Here is an 18,124-nt window from a genome sequence, read left to right as displayed (position 1 = left end):
CATACCCCTTTAAACAAGGTGGGCTGAGCTTAGACTCGCAGCCCTCGCTCCTATGGCAACCCAACAGATCAGCAGCATGAATATTCACATCTTCACCTAAGCGCACCGTCGGCTGTGGATGGATGGGTGATGTCAGCGCCGCGCTCCGTGGAACGTCGCCGCGTATTCCCCCCCACCCCCACCCCACCCCATCCATGATCGCCCTGCTTTTGAGCGGCGCGACGCTTCCTTGCAAGACGCCTCCACGAGGAGAGGGGCGAGCCTCTCTCCTCCGTGCGTGACCCTTCTCCTCCCACACTCCGCGGCGCGTCCCTCACATGTCAGGCTAAGGTGACTTTCAGGCAGTTCGCCCCCCCCCCACACACACACACACACTTTTGCGCACCATGTCGCCCAGGCGCAAATATGCGTGTGTAGGTCAGGGACGCCGTGGCCAAGCGGACCGCCCAGGCTGTGCGTGATGAGGACGCAGGTAGTGGATTTTTTTTTCTCCCAAAAGGAGACACCACGAATAACGGCATCAGCAAGGAGAGTGCGTGTCATGTGTTGCAAGCTTTCAGAGATTCAGATTAGCTCCACGCTGCTCACAAACGGATAAGACGCGCTTGGGGCTGGTCGATAACAACAACCAAAAAAATCGCCCCACTCCAAAAAAAAAAAAAAAATCTGTATTTGTTTAATTTGCTTTTAGTGTCATAATGGACAGGTTGCACTCGTCCATGCGTAAAAGGCTGTATAGTTTGCCCCAGCACATTGGGCACAAATCCTCCATCATGGGTGAAGGAGAAGACGCAGACAAGGACACGCGGAGGAAGAGCATCAGGATGAAGCCCCTGCCGTCGCCCACCTCCGGGGGAAGTTGCAAAGGCATCGGGGAGACCAAGAGCGGCGAGTCGGCCATCATGGAGACGGACATCGGGAGACCCATGAAGACCAGCTCCAACGGAGACTGCCGGAGGTTCAGGGGCAGCCTCTCGTCCATCACCAGCCGCCATGTGCACGACTCGGACTCGGCGGAGGAGAGGCGCCTCATCACCGAGGGGGACGTCACCCCGAGCGAGGAGAGCCCATCGGGAGCTATCGGCGAGGTGGCCCCGGAGCAAGGCGCGCAAGGCGGCGGCGGCGGCGGCGGCGGCGGTGGAAGCGCCGCCGGAGGAAGTGGTAGCAGCGGTGACGCTCCTCCGAACGAATCCCAAGCGGACGCCCAGTCCGGGTTCATAAAGTTGGATGGAATTGATCAGATCTTACCGGACGATGAGCGGTTGTACCAGGCCGGCTTCATGCACCGGCAGTTCGGGGCCATGCTTCAACCCGGGGTCAACAAGTTCTCCCTGAGGATGTTTGGAAGTGAGAAGGCGGTCGAGAGGGAGCAGGAGCGGGTTAAATCCGCCGGATTTTGGATTATTCACCCCTACAGTGATTTCAGGTAAACCTCATTGAGCTGTGTCACCTTGGAGTTTGGATACATTCTTCTCTCAATCACCAATATATTGAAATACAAAGTTATATTATAAGGTACTTTGGACAAGTTACATGTATCACCCCACATAGATAAAATGTGCATTTACTACTTAAGAATGCACTTTTTTTTTCAAGAGGCCTGTTCTGTAATGGAATAATCCATGGATAACATAGTCTTTTCCCAGTATGGGAATCTAGCAGTCGTTCAAATGCAAATAAAAACACTGGTCATACATTTCTGATTTATTAACATATCTGCCCATATGTTAGACGTTAACAAAACGATCAATTAGCTGCTAAATTTATTCTAGGGGCTTCATTTGGGAGGAATTTGATTGCTAATTAATAGCATCTTGAAGCTATCAAGGCAAATAGGCGTACTACTAAATTATTCTTAACTAGTTTGAGGCCTGAAGAACAGCGTTAGCGATGCCTTGTATTAATGTTTTTAAAATGGGATTTAATTTAATAATGTTATAAAAATATCCACACTTATCTTTCTTGCGTTTAAAACTGACATTAAATGTATTTGAATAAAAAGATAACACAGTCAATTAATTGATTGCAAATGTATCAGTGGTCATCCTTCACAGTGTAGCCCTTTGACATGCTTGACTTGAATCACAAATTCCCACTGATTAAGAATAATTTGAGCAATGCTAGTCAATAAACTAGAAGTCAAAGGCTGCATACTCATTGTCCAGCACAGCTCTGGAGGTGTTTGGAATTAGCTGGCATCTGTTACAATAACTTTCCCCCATATTTTTTGATCAAGAAGATTTAGTCAAATGCAGTTATTTTTTGAGGATTCCTGTTCTACAAAACAGACAGGATTATCTTTATCTATATTGCATTTAAGGTCATTTTAAAGCTCTGCACGTTTGTATTGAGATGAACTGCAGACTTTATGATTCAGATTTCTGTTTCTTACAGTGCCCTTGAGTTTGTTATTGGCCACGTGCAACTGATTCATGACCACACAGAGCCTCTGAACAAGCTGTCTATATTCTGTCTTCTGTAATCCGCTTTTGTCATGTAACTATATGTGTTTAAATATCCTTCGAGCCATTGAGAGGTTAGAAATATATCTGTTTTTTTATTGGCAAAACCAGCTGTGATGTGACTGTGAAATCACATAAAAAGAAATGTCCATAGCTTGATAGAGTAATGAAAACAGTTTTTTTCATCTTTCCACAAGCTCATTTCCTGTAGCTTGGTAATTAAGGAGAAAAATATTTAATTACAGCCAGTGTCAGATTTAGTTCACCAGTGCATCTATTCACTCGAGCTTCATTGTGATTTTCCCTTGAACAGAATGTAGTCTTGTTATTAACGCATACAGAATCCATGTGTTCCTCGGCCTTCGCAACAACATGTCTGACGCTTAGAGACAATTGAGAGGCTGATGTCTGTGAGTTTGGTGAAAAGGGCAAAAAAAGATGTGCCTCGCAATAGAAAACAAGGAAGATTTCTCCTTCATCTCTTTCATTGGAAGAGAGGGATAGTGGCTTGGTTCAGACTGATTTGTCATGATAGTCCATTTTTGAATGAAGAATTGACTGCTTGTTAATGAAGTTATATGTGGTGATTAGAGAGAGAGGGAATGCACATGTTCAAGTGAAATTAAGTCATCCGTTACCTCTATGACTGATCCTGTGGAGGGTCACATGGGGTTAGGGTGTTGGAATCCACCTGTCAGTTAGAGGAAGGGTACAACTTGGAAACATCGCCTTGTTATCCATAAGGGTGAAACCTATAGAGAGAGGCAATAACTATCCACACTTACAGGGAATGTAATATATCTGCTCTACAATACATCCGTTTCTTTAATTTGATTTATGACCAGAACTATCTTAGACGAGAGCCACAAATGCAAAGTGTACATCAAGGCATTTTCCACATTTTACCGAGTGAGCAGCATAGGCAAGGAAACACTCTGTCTAGGGAATTAACCTATAGTTCAGTTCATTTTGGTATCAGCTCACTAAACCCTAGTCAGACTTCCTTATTCTTCATGAGGTGTCTGTACACTTGGTGATAGCTGAACCTCACATGATCAAGCATTCTGGCAAGGAACAATTCAGTATAAGTGAAGTGAAGTGAATTACATTTATATAGCGCTTTTTCTCAAGTGACTCAAAGCGCTTTACATAGTGAAACCCAATATCTAAGTTACATTCAAACCAGTGTGGGTGGTACTGGGAGCAGGTGGGTAAAGTGTCTTGCCCAAGGACACAACGGCAGTGACTAGGATGGCGGAAGCGGGGATCGAACCTGCAACCCTCAAGTTGCTGGCACGGCCGCTCTACCAACCGAGCTATACCGCCCCACTATATATGTATAAGGAAGAAACTTAAGATTACTAAGCCTAATGGAACTTCTATTTCCACTGCCAGGTGTGTGGGCAGCATGATTGGCAGATGCAACATAGTAAAACAGCGAAAAGCAGTAAGGACCAACCAGGGAACTGTACGGTATCAAAGCGTACTCCTGCTACCGGTGTTCTGGCAAGACATACTCCCCATTGGAATTCATGGGCCCACTTCATCTGCGCATGTATATGAATCTAATAAATGCACAATCGAAACTTCACCTTCCTTGGATTCTTGGAGGGTCGCATGAATTCCAATGGGCAGCATGTCTCGCCAGAACACCAGCACCCTAACAAAAAGGGTACTGAAAATTGTTTCAAAGTGGATATTTTCGGACCCTTCACGATGAAAATGCCGTAAAATGCGTACCAAACTGTACTGCTTTTTGAAAGCTAGGCTTAACTATACCTAAATCTTCACTTATACATTATAGACAATTCTATGCTTCCAACTTTGTGATACTTGTTTTGAGGGAAAGTCCTTTTTGCTCCAACAATTGTGCTCCAGTGCAAAAAGCTTGGTTTGGATGAATTTGGAAACTTTGTGAATTTCAGCCCCATCCAACACCCTTTGAAGAACACTGTACTAAATGTACACTTGTGTCGTACTTTAGAGCTGAATTGTGCAGCTGGGTGTGGGATAAATTCCTATTTATTTTTGCTTGTCATAATCACCCTATGATCGACAGGCTAACAGTCCAAGTTGTCGTCAACCCTTCGCCCTATGTTGACTGACTTGGGTAGGCTTATTGACATTGTGACTTTGATCCGCATTGGTCAGGTTTAGAGTGGGTGGTAAAGTGAGCCTCACCTTAGAGAAAATGATACAGCTGGGGACCTCCCCTATTTTCCAAAACAATGATTCCCTAGAGCAAGAGTTCTCAAACTGGGGTCCGGGACTCCCAGAGCTCCGCAAGCCATAGGTTTGGGGTTAGCTCTTTGTTCGCAGTGCATTAATTATGTTATAGCTTATTGTTAAAGTGCATCACTATGAATAGGAACCACAAATCCAGTAAGGCACACATAATTTATTAGTTGATTTGGGGACGGCGTGGTTCGGTTGGTAGAGCAGCCGTGCCAGCAACCTGAGGGTTCCTGGTTCGATCCCTGATCATCCTAGTCATGTCCGTTGTGTCCTTGAGCAAGACACTTCACCCTTGCTCCTGATGGTTCGTGGTTAGGGCCTTGCAGGGCAGCTCCCGCCATCAGTGTGTGAATGTGTGTGTAAATGAATGAATCTGGAAATAGTTTCACAGCGAAGGTAGAAAAGCTATACAAGTATAACCCATTTACCATTTATTTAGTTTAAAACTCAGACATTACTGTGACTCGTTTGGTAAGTCACTCACTTTTCTGGGACCACACAAAGTGCACAACTCGGACTTAGTGATCTAAAGAACAAAATGGACAAATATTTACACTACCGTTCAAAAGTTTGGGGTCACATTGAAATGTCCTTATTTTTGAAGGAAAAGCACTGTACTTTTCAATGAAGATAACTTTAAACTAGTCTTAACTTTAAAGAAATACACTCTTTACATTGCTAATGTGGTAAATGACTATTATAGCTGCAAATCTCTGGTTTTTGGTGCAATATCTACATAGGTGTATAGAGGCCCATTTCCAGCAACTATCACTACAGTGTTCTAATGGTACAATGTGTTTGCTCATTGGCTCAGAAGGCTAATTGATGATTAGAAAACCCTTGTGCAATCATGTTCACACATCTGAAAACAGTTTAGCTGGTTACAGAAGCTACAAAACTGACCTTCCTTTGAGCAGATTGAGTTTCTGGAGCATCACATTTGTGGGGTCAATTAAACGCTCAAAATGGCCAGAAAAAGAGAACTTTCATCTGAAACTCGACAGTCTATTCTTGTTCTTAGAAATGAAGGCTATTCCACAAAATTGTTTGGGTGACCCTAAAATTTTGAACGGTAGTGTAAGTCCTTCCACCAAACCAAAGGACGCCAAGGCAAAACCGGCGAGGTTTACAAATTATGATGGCGGTTTTATGGCGTCTGCTTTTATTGAGAACGATGATGGAAGGCCAAAGTGTATCATGTGTCATCAAGTCCTTGCAAATGAATCCTTCAAGCAAAGGTTTAATTTTAGAGTTATAATGTTACGTGTGTCCTAAAATTTTTTGGTCCATATTGAATTTTGAACTGGTCAAAGTTACACAGATGGCCATTTCGGCTTGCGTTCCTACTTAACTGCCTTACGCCGTTGTGCCCAGCTCTTCTCTCTTACTCAGCGTGTTAAATGTCACAAGAGAGGGTGATTTGGGGCTTGGGGAGATTGTCCTTATACTGAAAGGTCAGAAGTTTGGCTCTGGCCCTCAGTTTTGAAATGTCTTTGAGCGGTAAGCAGAAATAGTCTGTGGTGCTGATGCTCTTGCATGTATGATGCACGTGTGAATCTCTTAGTGAGATGGAGAGATTAGGTTGGGAGAGAGAGAGCGAGACAGAGAGCATGCTCTAACAAATAAGGTTACCCAACTTGTTTGGGGTCTGAGAGAGGATAATGTGTGTTACATTTAGTTTGATGGTGCATTCAATGTTATGGTTATATCATCGCTCACTTATACAGTGAAATCTCTGCGGTCAACCACAATCCGTTGTGGAACACTAGTTGACGTCCGATTTGTTAATATTTTGAATATAGCTTACAGGAAATGATGGAAATTAAATCAATCATGACTGCAGGCAATGTTTGAGCAACATTTTAATATCGTTAACAATCCTTAAAGTGTAAAAAATCAGTTGAATCACTATGGTATTTGACTGCTTACTATATGCTTACTAAATACAATACTGCATTATTTGACGGCTGCATTTGACACTAGGGATGTAATGGTATGACAAATTCTTATCATCGTTATTGTGACCAAGATTGAATACAATGCTTTTTATTGTCACTATACACAGGTACAATGAGATTAAAAGCAACTCCAGTATCAGTGCGACAGTCTACAAATATGCAAAACATAGGAAGGAAAGAAAAGCAAAATAGTGCAAAAAGAGGTAAGGTGCACAGTCCAGTCCTCAGAACGAATGTTCTGAATGTGTTGTTTAAATATTAAATATTATACTATATACATATATACAGAAGCATTCAGACTGTGGATGGAAAGTAAACAAATGCACACAGAGATCTTAACAGTTTAACATTATTATCACTGAAATTGTATATGTATAAATTAAATAAATAAAATAAAATTCATGATTATTTCCTTTGCAGCAGAAACATTATTGTAGGTCAGAACACTGTTTCATGTGTACCTAAAGTAGAAATTGAAAGAGCATTTGAAAGCAACACAAGCATTATAAACAAAGTATTATGGCAGAAACAAAATAATAACGTAAGTAAATATGAATAAATGTGAAAATTGTGCAAGACGGCACCTTATGAACATACTGTAAGACAAATAACAAATAAACAAATACATGTAAGAATTGAGCAAGATGGTGCCTGATGGCCATACGGCATACCGTAACTGCACTTTTTGTCCATGTATATAAAACTAGTGTTCATATACTATGAGTTCGAGTCTTGCACATGTCTGAAGACACATCCACTTTTTGAAATTTTGGCGATGAAATATGACAGAGCTGCACTGATGTCTTTTGACATTTTTGACAAAGGGGCATAAGCAGCCTGACTCTGGTAGGCATCAGGTATTGTATGTGTGATGGTAGTAGATGATGCAGCTGTGGCATTGAACTTGCCTGCTGCATCAATACTCTGTAAATAAGGGAAAAGCAACTGCATTATTATTTTATTAGATGCTGATTATTATTATTATAATCATTTGACTACTCAGTGGCCTTGTGGTTAGAGTGTCCGCCCTGAGATCGGTAGGTTGTGAGTTCAAACCCCGGCCGAGTCATGCCAAAGACTATAAAAATAGGACCCATTACCTCCCTGCTTAGCACTCAGCATCAAGGGTTGGAATTGGGGGTTAAATCACCAAAAATGATTCCCGGGCGCGGCCACCGCTGCTGCCCACTGCTCCCCTCACCTCCCAGGGGGTGATCAAGGGTGATGGGTAAAACGCAGAGAATAATTTCCCCACACCTAGTGTGTGTGTGTGACAATCATTGGTACTTAAACTTTTTTTTTTAACTGACTGACACACACACACACAAACCCTAATGTTACTCATGTAAAAACAAAACATGTGGCACTAACATTAAGTAGCAGCGCTCATTCACAGCACAAACACACACTCGGCTACAGTGAGGATGCTTTGCGTGCACACGGTACTTGCTTTCACCGATGGCGCCCAAATACATCTATTTTCACAATAGTAACGTTAGGTAAAACTTAAAGTACCAGTAGAGTGGAAAAACAAGTTGCCTCTGTATTGAAGTTATTATCATATATATATATGATGTATGAGACCGAAAGACTTAAAAAAATTGCGAATAAATAGTTACGATCAAAATAGTATCAATCTCAAGGAGATTCCTGAGCCATTTTGAGAGATAATGAGCTAGCCAGATACGTCATCGTGTGATGTAGAAGTTGGAACCACAGATCCCTTCATCACCAACAACAATGCAAATCTGTCATGTCGGTGGGATCATGTTTTGTTTTAGTCATGTCCTGTTTGGTTTTGGTCACTTATTTCCTGCTTTTCCACTCCCTTGTTTTGTCACCATAGCAACCATTAGTTTCACCTGTTTCACATTTTGAGTCACGCACCTGTTTTCACTAATCATGTCACCAGTATTTAGGCTTGCAGTTGTCAGGAAGTCAGCCTGGCGACATTAACTCTGTTACCCCTGTTTACCTCTGTTACCTGATGCTACTCATGTTTTCCATAGTTCATGCTGATCTTCTCACGTCATAGTAAGTGTCTGTTGTATATTTCATGTTCATAGTTTTTGCCTTTGTGCTAGTCTTTTGTTTTCTTAGCCAAGTTTTTGTACTTCCGCCTTGTGCGCGCCTTTTGTTTCCTTTGTTAGTGTAAAAATAAAAGATGTATTTACCTTCAAGCCAAGTCCAGTCTAGTTGTTTTGCATCCTGGGAAAGCAATCCGCGCAGTAACTTGCGCCGCCATAGTCCACGTACTGACAAAATCATGCAGACTTTGTGAGAGCTAACAACGATTACTTTGGGAAATAATTGTGTTTCAGAACCTTATATTGTTGATCCCTAATATAAGGAGGATCATCTCCAAGTTTTAGAAGCTGTGCTTAACAAATCCAGCTTTAGTGAAACGCTAAGCATCATGTAGCAGTATTGCTAAGTGCTAAACAAGAAATACAAACTACAAACATAATAAAACGATTGCTTACTGTACAATGTTTGCTCTCACTGCGATGACGACTGATAGGTGTCTATATGTTCCCGTTTAGCTAAAGAATTAATCAAGATGCACATGAAAGGTTAACGAGGAAAAGTCCCTGCAGACACCGTCTTCGGTTGTGTGTGTTTGTCTCCATCTCCGGGTATGAATTGAATGTCACAGATGAACAACTTCTAGATGTATGGCTAAATCCTCCTAGAATCTATATGAGAGGCATGATTTATGATCAAGAATAACTTTGACGAGCCAAGACGCGATGATGCATGAAAGAAGCAGAGGGCTACACTCGATGTGTCATTGCACCGATAAAAATAGTTTGTCGGCGTTAGCACGTATAATACCACCACTGCTAATATTTGGTTAATATTCAGGTCAAGATATGTATAAAAAGTATTGTTGGTGAGTTTTGGATGGTTATTTCGAGGGTTTTGTGAGCAAAATAGAGAGGCCCCCATTGACTAAATTTTTAGCAAACTTTTGATGTATTTTCTATTTACAATTTAGAATGCATAAAAAAAGAAAAACTTTTTCAATGTTTTCATGCCATTTTTAGGAATTGAGAATGATAGACAGCACATCGTTGTCTAATGTTTGCGTATTTCTAGTATGACTGATCTGATAACTTGGTCAGAGTGCCGAAGCATCACTCCAGTGACGTCAATCTTCGGAAGTAGCTGAAAGTATTCGAAGGGGAATATTCAAAATGGCTCACTGAATATGTAGCATTTTGTGATGTTTAAATGGTGTTTTTTACATACCAGGAGTTAGTTTTCCAGGAAATGAGCAGTGCTGCCTTACACGCATTAATAAATGACGGTTTTTCGATAATTCAAAATTTACACGGTATTGCTAACCGTCGGGAATTTTACTGTGGTTTTTAATTTACAGTTTATCGTTACATCTCTAGTTGACACCAATGCAAACTATTGTTGGAGAGTTTAGAAACAACCACCTTAAATTCTGTTCTATTCTTCTTATAATTGATATTATTCTTGTTGACGCATTCGTTATATTGAACTGAGCAGTCATGTGTTTACTGCTTTGGTTGCTTCTCTATTTCTGCTACACAGTCCCTCCAAGATTTTGTGGGCTTTTTTGTGTGTTTGTTGCAGCCTAAGGTGCCTGCGGCATAATTTTTTAAAAAGGCTGCGGAAAAACGTGAAATGTTTTAGAGCTTTTTAAAAAAAACAACATTGCATCCGCTTGTGACTTTATGGATTTGTAGTCAGTATTGTATGTGTTTTTTTTGTAACCCCAACCCCAAAAATCACAGAATATTAACAAAGAATGCTTTATTGGCATATTAAATTTTAAACGTTTTTGACCAACACAACTGTTCCTAACAACACAAACATGGTATACAGCAAAATGTGCAACTTACAGATATTATCATGCACATTTGTGCCTGTTTTACAGTTTAAAGTTGATCCTAAACCTTTATTTGTGTTCCCAAACATTGCACATAGTTTACTGGCAGTTTTGGTGAGAACATTGGGCAACTGTAGTGCGTGATATATACAGGTAAAAGCCAGTAAATTAGAATATTTTGAAAAACTTGATTTATTTCAGTAATTGCATTCAAAAGGTGTAACTTGTACATTATATTTATTCATTGCACACAGACTGATGCATTCAAATGTTTATTGCATTTAATTTTGATGATTTGAAGTGGCAACAAATGAAAATCCAAAATTCCGTGTGTCACAAAATTAGAATATTACTTAAGGCTAATGCAAAAAAGGGATTTTTAGAAATGTTGGCCAACTGAAAAGTATGAAAATGAAAAATATGAGCATGTACAATACTCAATACTTGGTTGGAGCTCCTTTTGCCTCAATTACTGCGTTAATGCGGCGTGGCATGGAGTCCATGAGTTTCTGGCACTGCTCAGGTGTTATGAGAGCCCAGGTTGCTCTGATAGTGGCCTTCAACTCTTCTGCGTTTTTGGCTCTGGCATTCTGCATCTTCCTTTTCACAATACCCCACAGATTTTCTATGGGGCTAAGGTCAGGGGAGTTGGCGGGCCAATTTAGAACAGAAATACCATGGTCCGTAAACCAGGCACGGGTAGATTTTGCGCTGTGTGCAGGCGCCAAGTCCTGTTGGAACTTGAAATCTCCATCTCCATAGAGCAGGTCAGCAGCAGGAAGCATGAAGTGCTCTAAAACTTGCTGGTAGACGGCTGAGTTGACCCTGGAAAAAAGAGCTGGACTGCTGCTGAGTGGTCCAAAGTCATGTTTTCTGACGAAAGCAAATTTTGCATTTCCTTTGGAAATGGAGGTCCCAGAGTCTGGAGGAAGACAGGAGAGGCACAGGATCCACGTTGCCTGAAGTCTAGTGTAAAGTTTCCACCATCAGTGATGGTTTGGGGTGCCATGTCATCTGCTGGTGTCGGTCCACTCTGTTTCCTGAGATCCAGGGTCAACGCAGCCGTCTACCAGCAAGTTTTAGAGCACTTCATGCTTCCTGCTGCTGACCTGCTCTATGGAGATGGAGATTTCAAGTTCCAACAGGACTTGGCGCCTGCACACAGCGCAAAATCTACCCGTGCCTGGTTTACGGACCATGGTATTTGTGTTCTAAATTGGCCCGCCAACTCCCCTGACCTTAGCCCCATAGAAAATCTGTGGGGTATTGTGAAAAGGAAGATGCAGAATGCCAGAGCCAAAAACGCAGAAGAGTTGAAGGCCACTATCAGAGCAACCTGGGCTCTCATAACACCTGAGCAGTGCCAGAAACTCATGGACTCCATGCCACGCCGCATTAACGCAGTAATTGAGGCAAAAGGAGCTCCAACCAAGTATTGAGTATTGTACATGCTCATATTTTTCATTTTCATACTTTTCAGTTGGCCAACATTTCTAAAAATCCCTTTTTTGTATTAGCCTTAAGTAATATTCTAATTTTGTGACACACGGAATTTTGGATTTTCATTTGTTGCCACTTCAAATCATCAAAATTAAATGAAATAAACATTTGAATGCATCAGTCTGTGTGCAATGAATAAATATAATGTACAAGTTACACCTTTTGAATGCAATTACTGAAATAAATCAAGTTTTTCAAAATATTCTAATTTACTGGCTTTTACCTGTATATAGCAATCATTTTTGTTGGTAAATGACGTGAGATTTTTATCACACATCATCTTTGTCAATGCAAACAAAGGAAGTGAAATTATTGATTGATTGAAACTTTTATTAGTAGATTGCACAGTACAGTACATATTCCGTACAATTGACCACTAAATGGTAACACCCGAATAAGTTTTTCAACTTGTTTAAGTCGGGGTCCACGTTAATCAATTCATGATGAAGAAGTGTGGAGACATTTCATCAGATACTGTAATTCACAGTTGTGTTTTGTGTGATTGCTGCTGGGACGAATCCTATTGGTGAAAATTATCCAAAATGTGCAGGAAAAATGCGGGGATTCCAAGGATGCACATAATTTGCAGGGATCGTTTGAATTTGCATGAATTGACGTGATCAAAATATTGCAAAATCCTGGAAGGACTGACTACTACTGCAGCTTTTTCCGCTTCTATGGTCATCATCACACTTTTCCTCATTGCCATCACGGTTACTGTTTGTAAACAAACAACTTACACACCGACTACCGGATCATTTAGATACAGACTGAAGACTTGAGGTCTTCTGCAACTGCTCTATGTGCAACTACAATAATGCTTAAAGACTAAACTTTTGGTTAAGACTAGAGCTCAGAGACCTCAACAAAGGTTCCATGCGACACTTAAAACCGCAGACGTGTTGCAGCAGGGAGGTATTGTGCGCCTCGTCTCCTCGAGTCTAGAAACACATTGCATGGTTCTGAAGACAAGGCACACAACTTTTGACGCACCATTTCACACATAGATGAAACCATAATGACCCATTACTGAGTTACCTTTCAGAGGACGTCTGTGTTATTAGTCATACATCAGCATTAAAGTTAAAGTTTTTTTTAAAATAATGGCAAAGTTAGACGCCAAGGGAATAGCGTGCCATGTCAGGAAGATGACACTGCACGTCGAGACGACTTTCAGCTTGTATTTGAGTTCTAATGCGCTGAAGGGGAAACGCTACTTTGGACACCTACATTCTCGGAAATCAGGATCAGACGGGACAAGATGACTGTAATTAAAGTACACAGTGAGTGTGAGTGGGATCTTTTTAATGGGACCTTTTTAGGAGGCGAAGGGTTGCTCTGACTAAAAGTTTTATTCCCATGTCTGCATCAAAGCCTTAGCGCTATAAACTCAAATTAGAGTGTCACAAGGAATCACATAGTCATCACCGTGCCAGAATTTAGCAAAAATCTTTCCTTGTCAAGTATTGTATAACGCTAAGAAGTAGGGAGGAGCAATATCTAGCCAGGGAAAAAGACGGGATTAAAAACGGCATCATAATCCAATCTACAGCCTCATTTCCAGCTCCAAAGCCCAGAACAGCTTCCTTCCATTCTGAACATGCATCTTGTAGCGAGGGGATGCGGTCATCGACATGCTGACACTGAGCGCTCCCTCTTGAAAAAAAAAACCCCGATATGACTGCTTCTGTGAAGATTCTTTTAAATGAGGCAACCTTTTAAACCCATGATGACCATAGCTTTCTATGTGTGGAAGGTTGATAGGATTGCTGAACTTTGCATGTGATTGAAGCTACAATGACTGTCCAACTGCGGCTGTGCATAAGCCCTGCTAAAACCCATCAATGCTAAATGTCCCATGTTGTGACAATTAATACAGCTCTGAGGTTGAACACAATCGGTTCCTGGATGGAAGGATGGATGGATGGAAATAAACGGAAATCCAATTAATCTGTTGCAAACTACACAAAATAGTTTCATCACATGGTTCGCTTAAATCAATGCTTTTTCAGAACTTCGTCACTGTTCAATACAATTAAAATAAAATAAAAATACTTGTCTTTCATCGTATATGATAGAGGTGTTGCTTTCAAGAAAGTTGAGGTTTGTTTAAAATCTTTGCATTTAGACTGCCATACAAGTATGGAAAAGGAGTTGATCACATCCATCCATCCCTTTCGGGGTTGCTGGAGCTTATCTCAGCTGCATTCGGGTACACCCTGGACATGTCGCCACCTCATCGCAGGACCAACACAGATAGACAGACAACATTCACGCTCACATTCACACACTAGGGCCAATTTAGTGTTGCCAATCAACCTATCCCCAGGTGCATGTCTTTAGAGGTGGAAAGGAGCCGGAGTACCCGGAAGGAACCCACACAGTCACGGGGAGAACATGCAAACTACACACAGAAAGATCCCGAGCCCAGGATCGAACCCAGGACCTTCGTATTGTGAGGCACACGCACAAACCCCTGTTCGACCGTGCTGCCGAGTTGACCACTCGTTTTTTAAAATGAAAAAACATTTGTGTGTGTATTCTGTAATGAGTCGTGATAGATGTGTACGTGGAGACAAGAGCAGAGCGAGACGTAAGTTGTTTTTTGGTATACAGTACATGCCCTTAAAATGTTATTCCTTTTATTATATAGGACTTTTTTAGACATATTATGCAGAGCAGTCAACAAATAATTATGTATTCAATGCATTATATTCAGTTCAATTGTAGCCATCACATTTTCGTCATTGCCATTATTATTATAATTATTATTTCCAAAAACATTCTGTCATATCCGACTTCAGGGGATATCATCTGTACATTCCTTATCAAATCAATTTTTGCTTGACTGACAAAATATGTCCCCACTGACACAATGAATATCCATCTTTGCCAAATGAAAACCGGATGATTTTTGTCTCATTGCCTATAGAATCTTCCGGGTAAATTCTATCAATGCGAGAGCTTTGTATCGAGTTGCAGACAAATGATGCAGTGCAATATTAGAATGCAACCCTCTGATTGTCAAGTGCCTTTTAATTATCTGGTGTTTCAGAGCCTAGAGGACACATCTGTTGGAAAGTCTTTCATGTTTTCCCTGAGAGAAAGGAAAGTGTCACACATTTAGAATGTTTCTTTCTCCTTATTCCCTTTGCATTGAAGGTTTTATCAAGCCATTCCCTTTTACTCCCCTGAGAACCTTGTTGCCAAAACTATCAGAGACGGGGGTTGGCTGTTCTGCAGTTTTCTGTCAATCAGTTAAATCCCTTTGCAACAGTCAGCAAGTGAATCCTTCCATTCTTGTTGCAAAGTTGACTTTCTCAACCAACATTTTATTCCACCTGCACACTCTGGCACCGTTTCCCAGAAGACACTTAAATAGACAGCAACAAAGACATTTTCTGAAAATAAATTACCTTTTTTTTTCCAACCATAGTATTTCCTCACATTTTTACATATCATGAAATACACTATCATGCTGTGAATACAGCAGTAGTTGCAACATAGTTCAATGCCGTTTTCAATGCAATGATATAAGGGATCAGCCAGAATAACAACCATTATATCATTTCATTGGGGTTCATTACAGTTGATTGGAGAGTGTTTCACTATTGATTTTGTTTGGGTGTCATGTTGTTGAATGTATTGAAACATAAAATGGAGAGACAGATACGGTCACAGAGGTGGTGGTTCCTCTTCGTGTGGTGGTGGCATAGGTCAAAGTCAGGGTTAAATAAAGGTGCGGGAGAATATAAAAGCCTCAGTACTGAGGTGGTTTTTTTCATGCGGCATCCTATCATGGTGATCATTCCACAATAAGACAAATAATACTTAAACACTTCTCAAAAGGCTAATCAGATAGCTAAGGTCAAGGCAATGAAAGGCTTATACAAATGCTGAATGAATCAGAATGTACAGTATACATTTGACTGTGTTCCTGTTGTTGCCATTTTGTAAGACGCACGGATATGCTTGTGGAGGGTGGAGCTTGAAAAACTACTGCCTGTTGTTTGGTTGACACCGATTTGTCAAGAGAGAGTTGTCCAATGAAACTAAAAGCCATTACAAAAATACAGTGGATTCGTACAGAAGTTGGATTGTGATTGTTTACAGATACTGTACGGTGGTGTGCAGTGTGTCACATTTGATTATAATTGGCAAATTATAATAATTGTGCAAATGGATTATGGTATGAAGAACTGCAGAGCTGGTGCTGAGCGCCGGGACGGACAAGCTTCACAGTGTCTTGGCTGAATGAGCATCTATCGGACACCTCGGTCTCCTTGGACGTATCCTCGCTCATCCATGCAGACTGGACACTGGCCAAGAGTTGATGGGCGGTCGAGGGTGGAGTCGGGTGTCTTGGTTGCTTTGTTGGGTCTACTCCTGTCTCTGGCCATGCTCTCCCCACCCCAGCAGACAATGGCATGGAACACCACAGAGGTGTGTTTTAAAAAATATATATATATTTTTAAATTTGTGTTTTGTTTTACTTTTGTGGCTGTGTGTAGAAGTGGCTGGTTGCATCAGCTCTGCTCTTTTATGTCTTTAATGTCCTTTGTGTTCTTTGATGTTTCCTTTTTACACACGTTGATGTGTGCTATGGCTATGAGGTTTTTTTCCTTGGCCTCAGTCTGGACCCCCTCTATAGGGGCCCAGGCTTAGACCGATTTTTTTTTCTCACCCCCCTTCCCAGCGTTTACCTGTTTCTCACCTTTTTTGTTAGGGGCGCCGGAAGTTGGCAGACCCGTCAGTGATCCTGTTCTGTCTCCCTTTAATGTTTGTCTGCTCTTGAAAGGGATTGTGCTGAAAATCTTAATTTCCCCTCAGGGATTATTAAAGTATTTCTGATTCTGATTCTGATGTCAGTATTCACGTAGCTGACACGGCTATCGACCCACTATGCCATGTTATGTTAATCCCAATTGTGTCGTAGCAAACCAAACAGAACTGTACTGCTTGTGCTTGGTGTAAGTGTGGAAAAAGTTTCATTCGGATTTTGGGCTGTCGAAGTTTACGCGATAATGCGTTAACTATAAATTTCGATAATGGCACTCATTTTTCTAATGGCCGATTAACGCGAACACTTCCTTTTTGATGCTCGTGACGTGACGTAGCGGGGGGAACTTGGCTGCAGTTCACTTGCTACTGATGAGCCACAAGCTTGCAGGAATGGACAAAGGAAAGTCAACCTTATAAAAATATCAGGTTTAAAGCCATGGCAAGTTGTTCTCCCGACAAGAGAGGACTATTTTTCACCGTGAGAAGAGGCGACATCCCTGCAGTAAACGCCTGCTGCGCGCGTCGTTAGGTGGGTGGTGCTTCACTTCCGTGTTCAGATTGTGGTTAAGAAGTAGGGATGTCCGATAATGGCTTTTTTGCTGATGTCCGATATTCCGATATTGTCCAACTCTTAATTACCGATACCAATATCAACCGATACCGATACATACAGTCGTGGAATTAACATTATTATGCCTAATTTGGACAACCAGGTATGGTGAAGATGAGGTCCTTTTTAAAAAAATTTATAAAATAAAATAAGATAAATAAATTAAAAACATTTTCTTGAATAAAAAAGAAAGTAAAACAATATAAAAACAGTTATATAGAAACTAGTAATTAATAAAAATGAGTAAAATTAACTGTTAAAGGTTAGTACTATTAGTGGACCAGCAGCACGCACAATCATGTGTGCTTACGGACTGTATCCCTGCAGACTGTATTGATATGTATTGATATATAATGTAGGAACCAGAATATTAATAACAGAAAGAAACAACCCTTTTGTGTGAATGAGTGTGAATGAGTATAAATGGGGGAGGGAGGTTTTTTGGGTTGGTGCACTAATTGTAAGTGATTATTGTGTTTTTTATGTTGATTTAATTAAAAAAAACTAAAAAACAAAACAAAAAACCTGATACCGATAATAAAAAAACGATAATTTCTGATATTACATTTTAAAGCATTTATCGGCCGATAATATCGGCAGGCTGATACTCTATGAAGAAGCAGTGATAACATAACATTTAGATTGTTACTGTGACTGCTTTAGTAAGTAGAACGACATAAAAGCTACAAAAAAAATGAAAGGAGGTCGAAAGGAG

The 18,124-nt window shown here is 40.9% G+C and overlaps 1 protein-coding gene across 1 annotated transcript in view; it reads left to right on the top strand.

Moving 5' to 3' along the window:
- Positions 1-425: 425 nt before the first annotated feature.
- The window catches only part of hcn4 (hyperpolarization activated cyclic nucleotide-gated potassium channel 4), a 306,960-nt gene continuing 289,261 nt past the window's right edge, over positions 426-18,124 (top strand). The window contains exon 1 of the mRNA XM_062067018.1: positions 426-1,426. Within this exon, the coding sequence (XP_061923002.1) occupies positions 699-1,426 (728 nt within the window). The 5' untranslated portion in view covers positions 426-698. The remainder of the gene's footprint in view (positions 1,427-18,124) is intronic.

The sequence above is a fragment of the Entelurus aequoreus genome, linkage group LG02 (assembly GCF_033978785.1).
Source record: "Entelurus aequoreus isolate RoL-2023_Sb linkage group LG02, RoL_Eaeq_v1.1, whole genome shotgun sequence".
In the NCBI taxonomy this organism is placed as follows: Eukaryota; Metazoa; Chordata; class Actinopteri; order Syngnathiformes; family Syngnathidae; genus Entelurus; species Entelurus aequoreus.
This window is presented reverse-complemented; position numbering and strand designations above follow the sequence as displayed.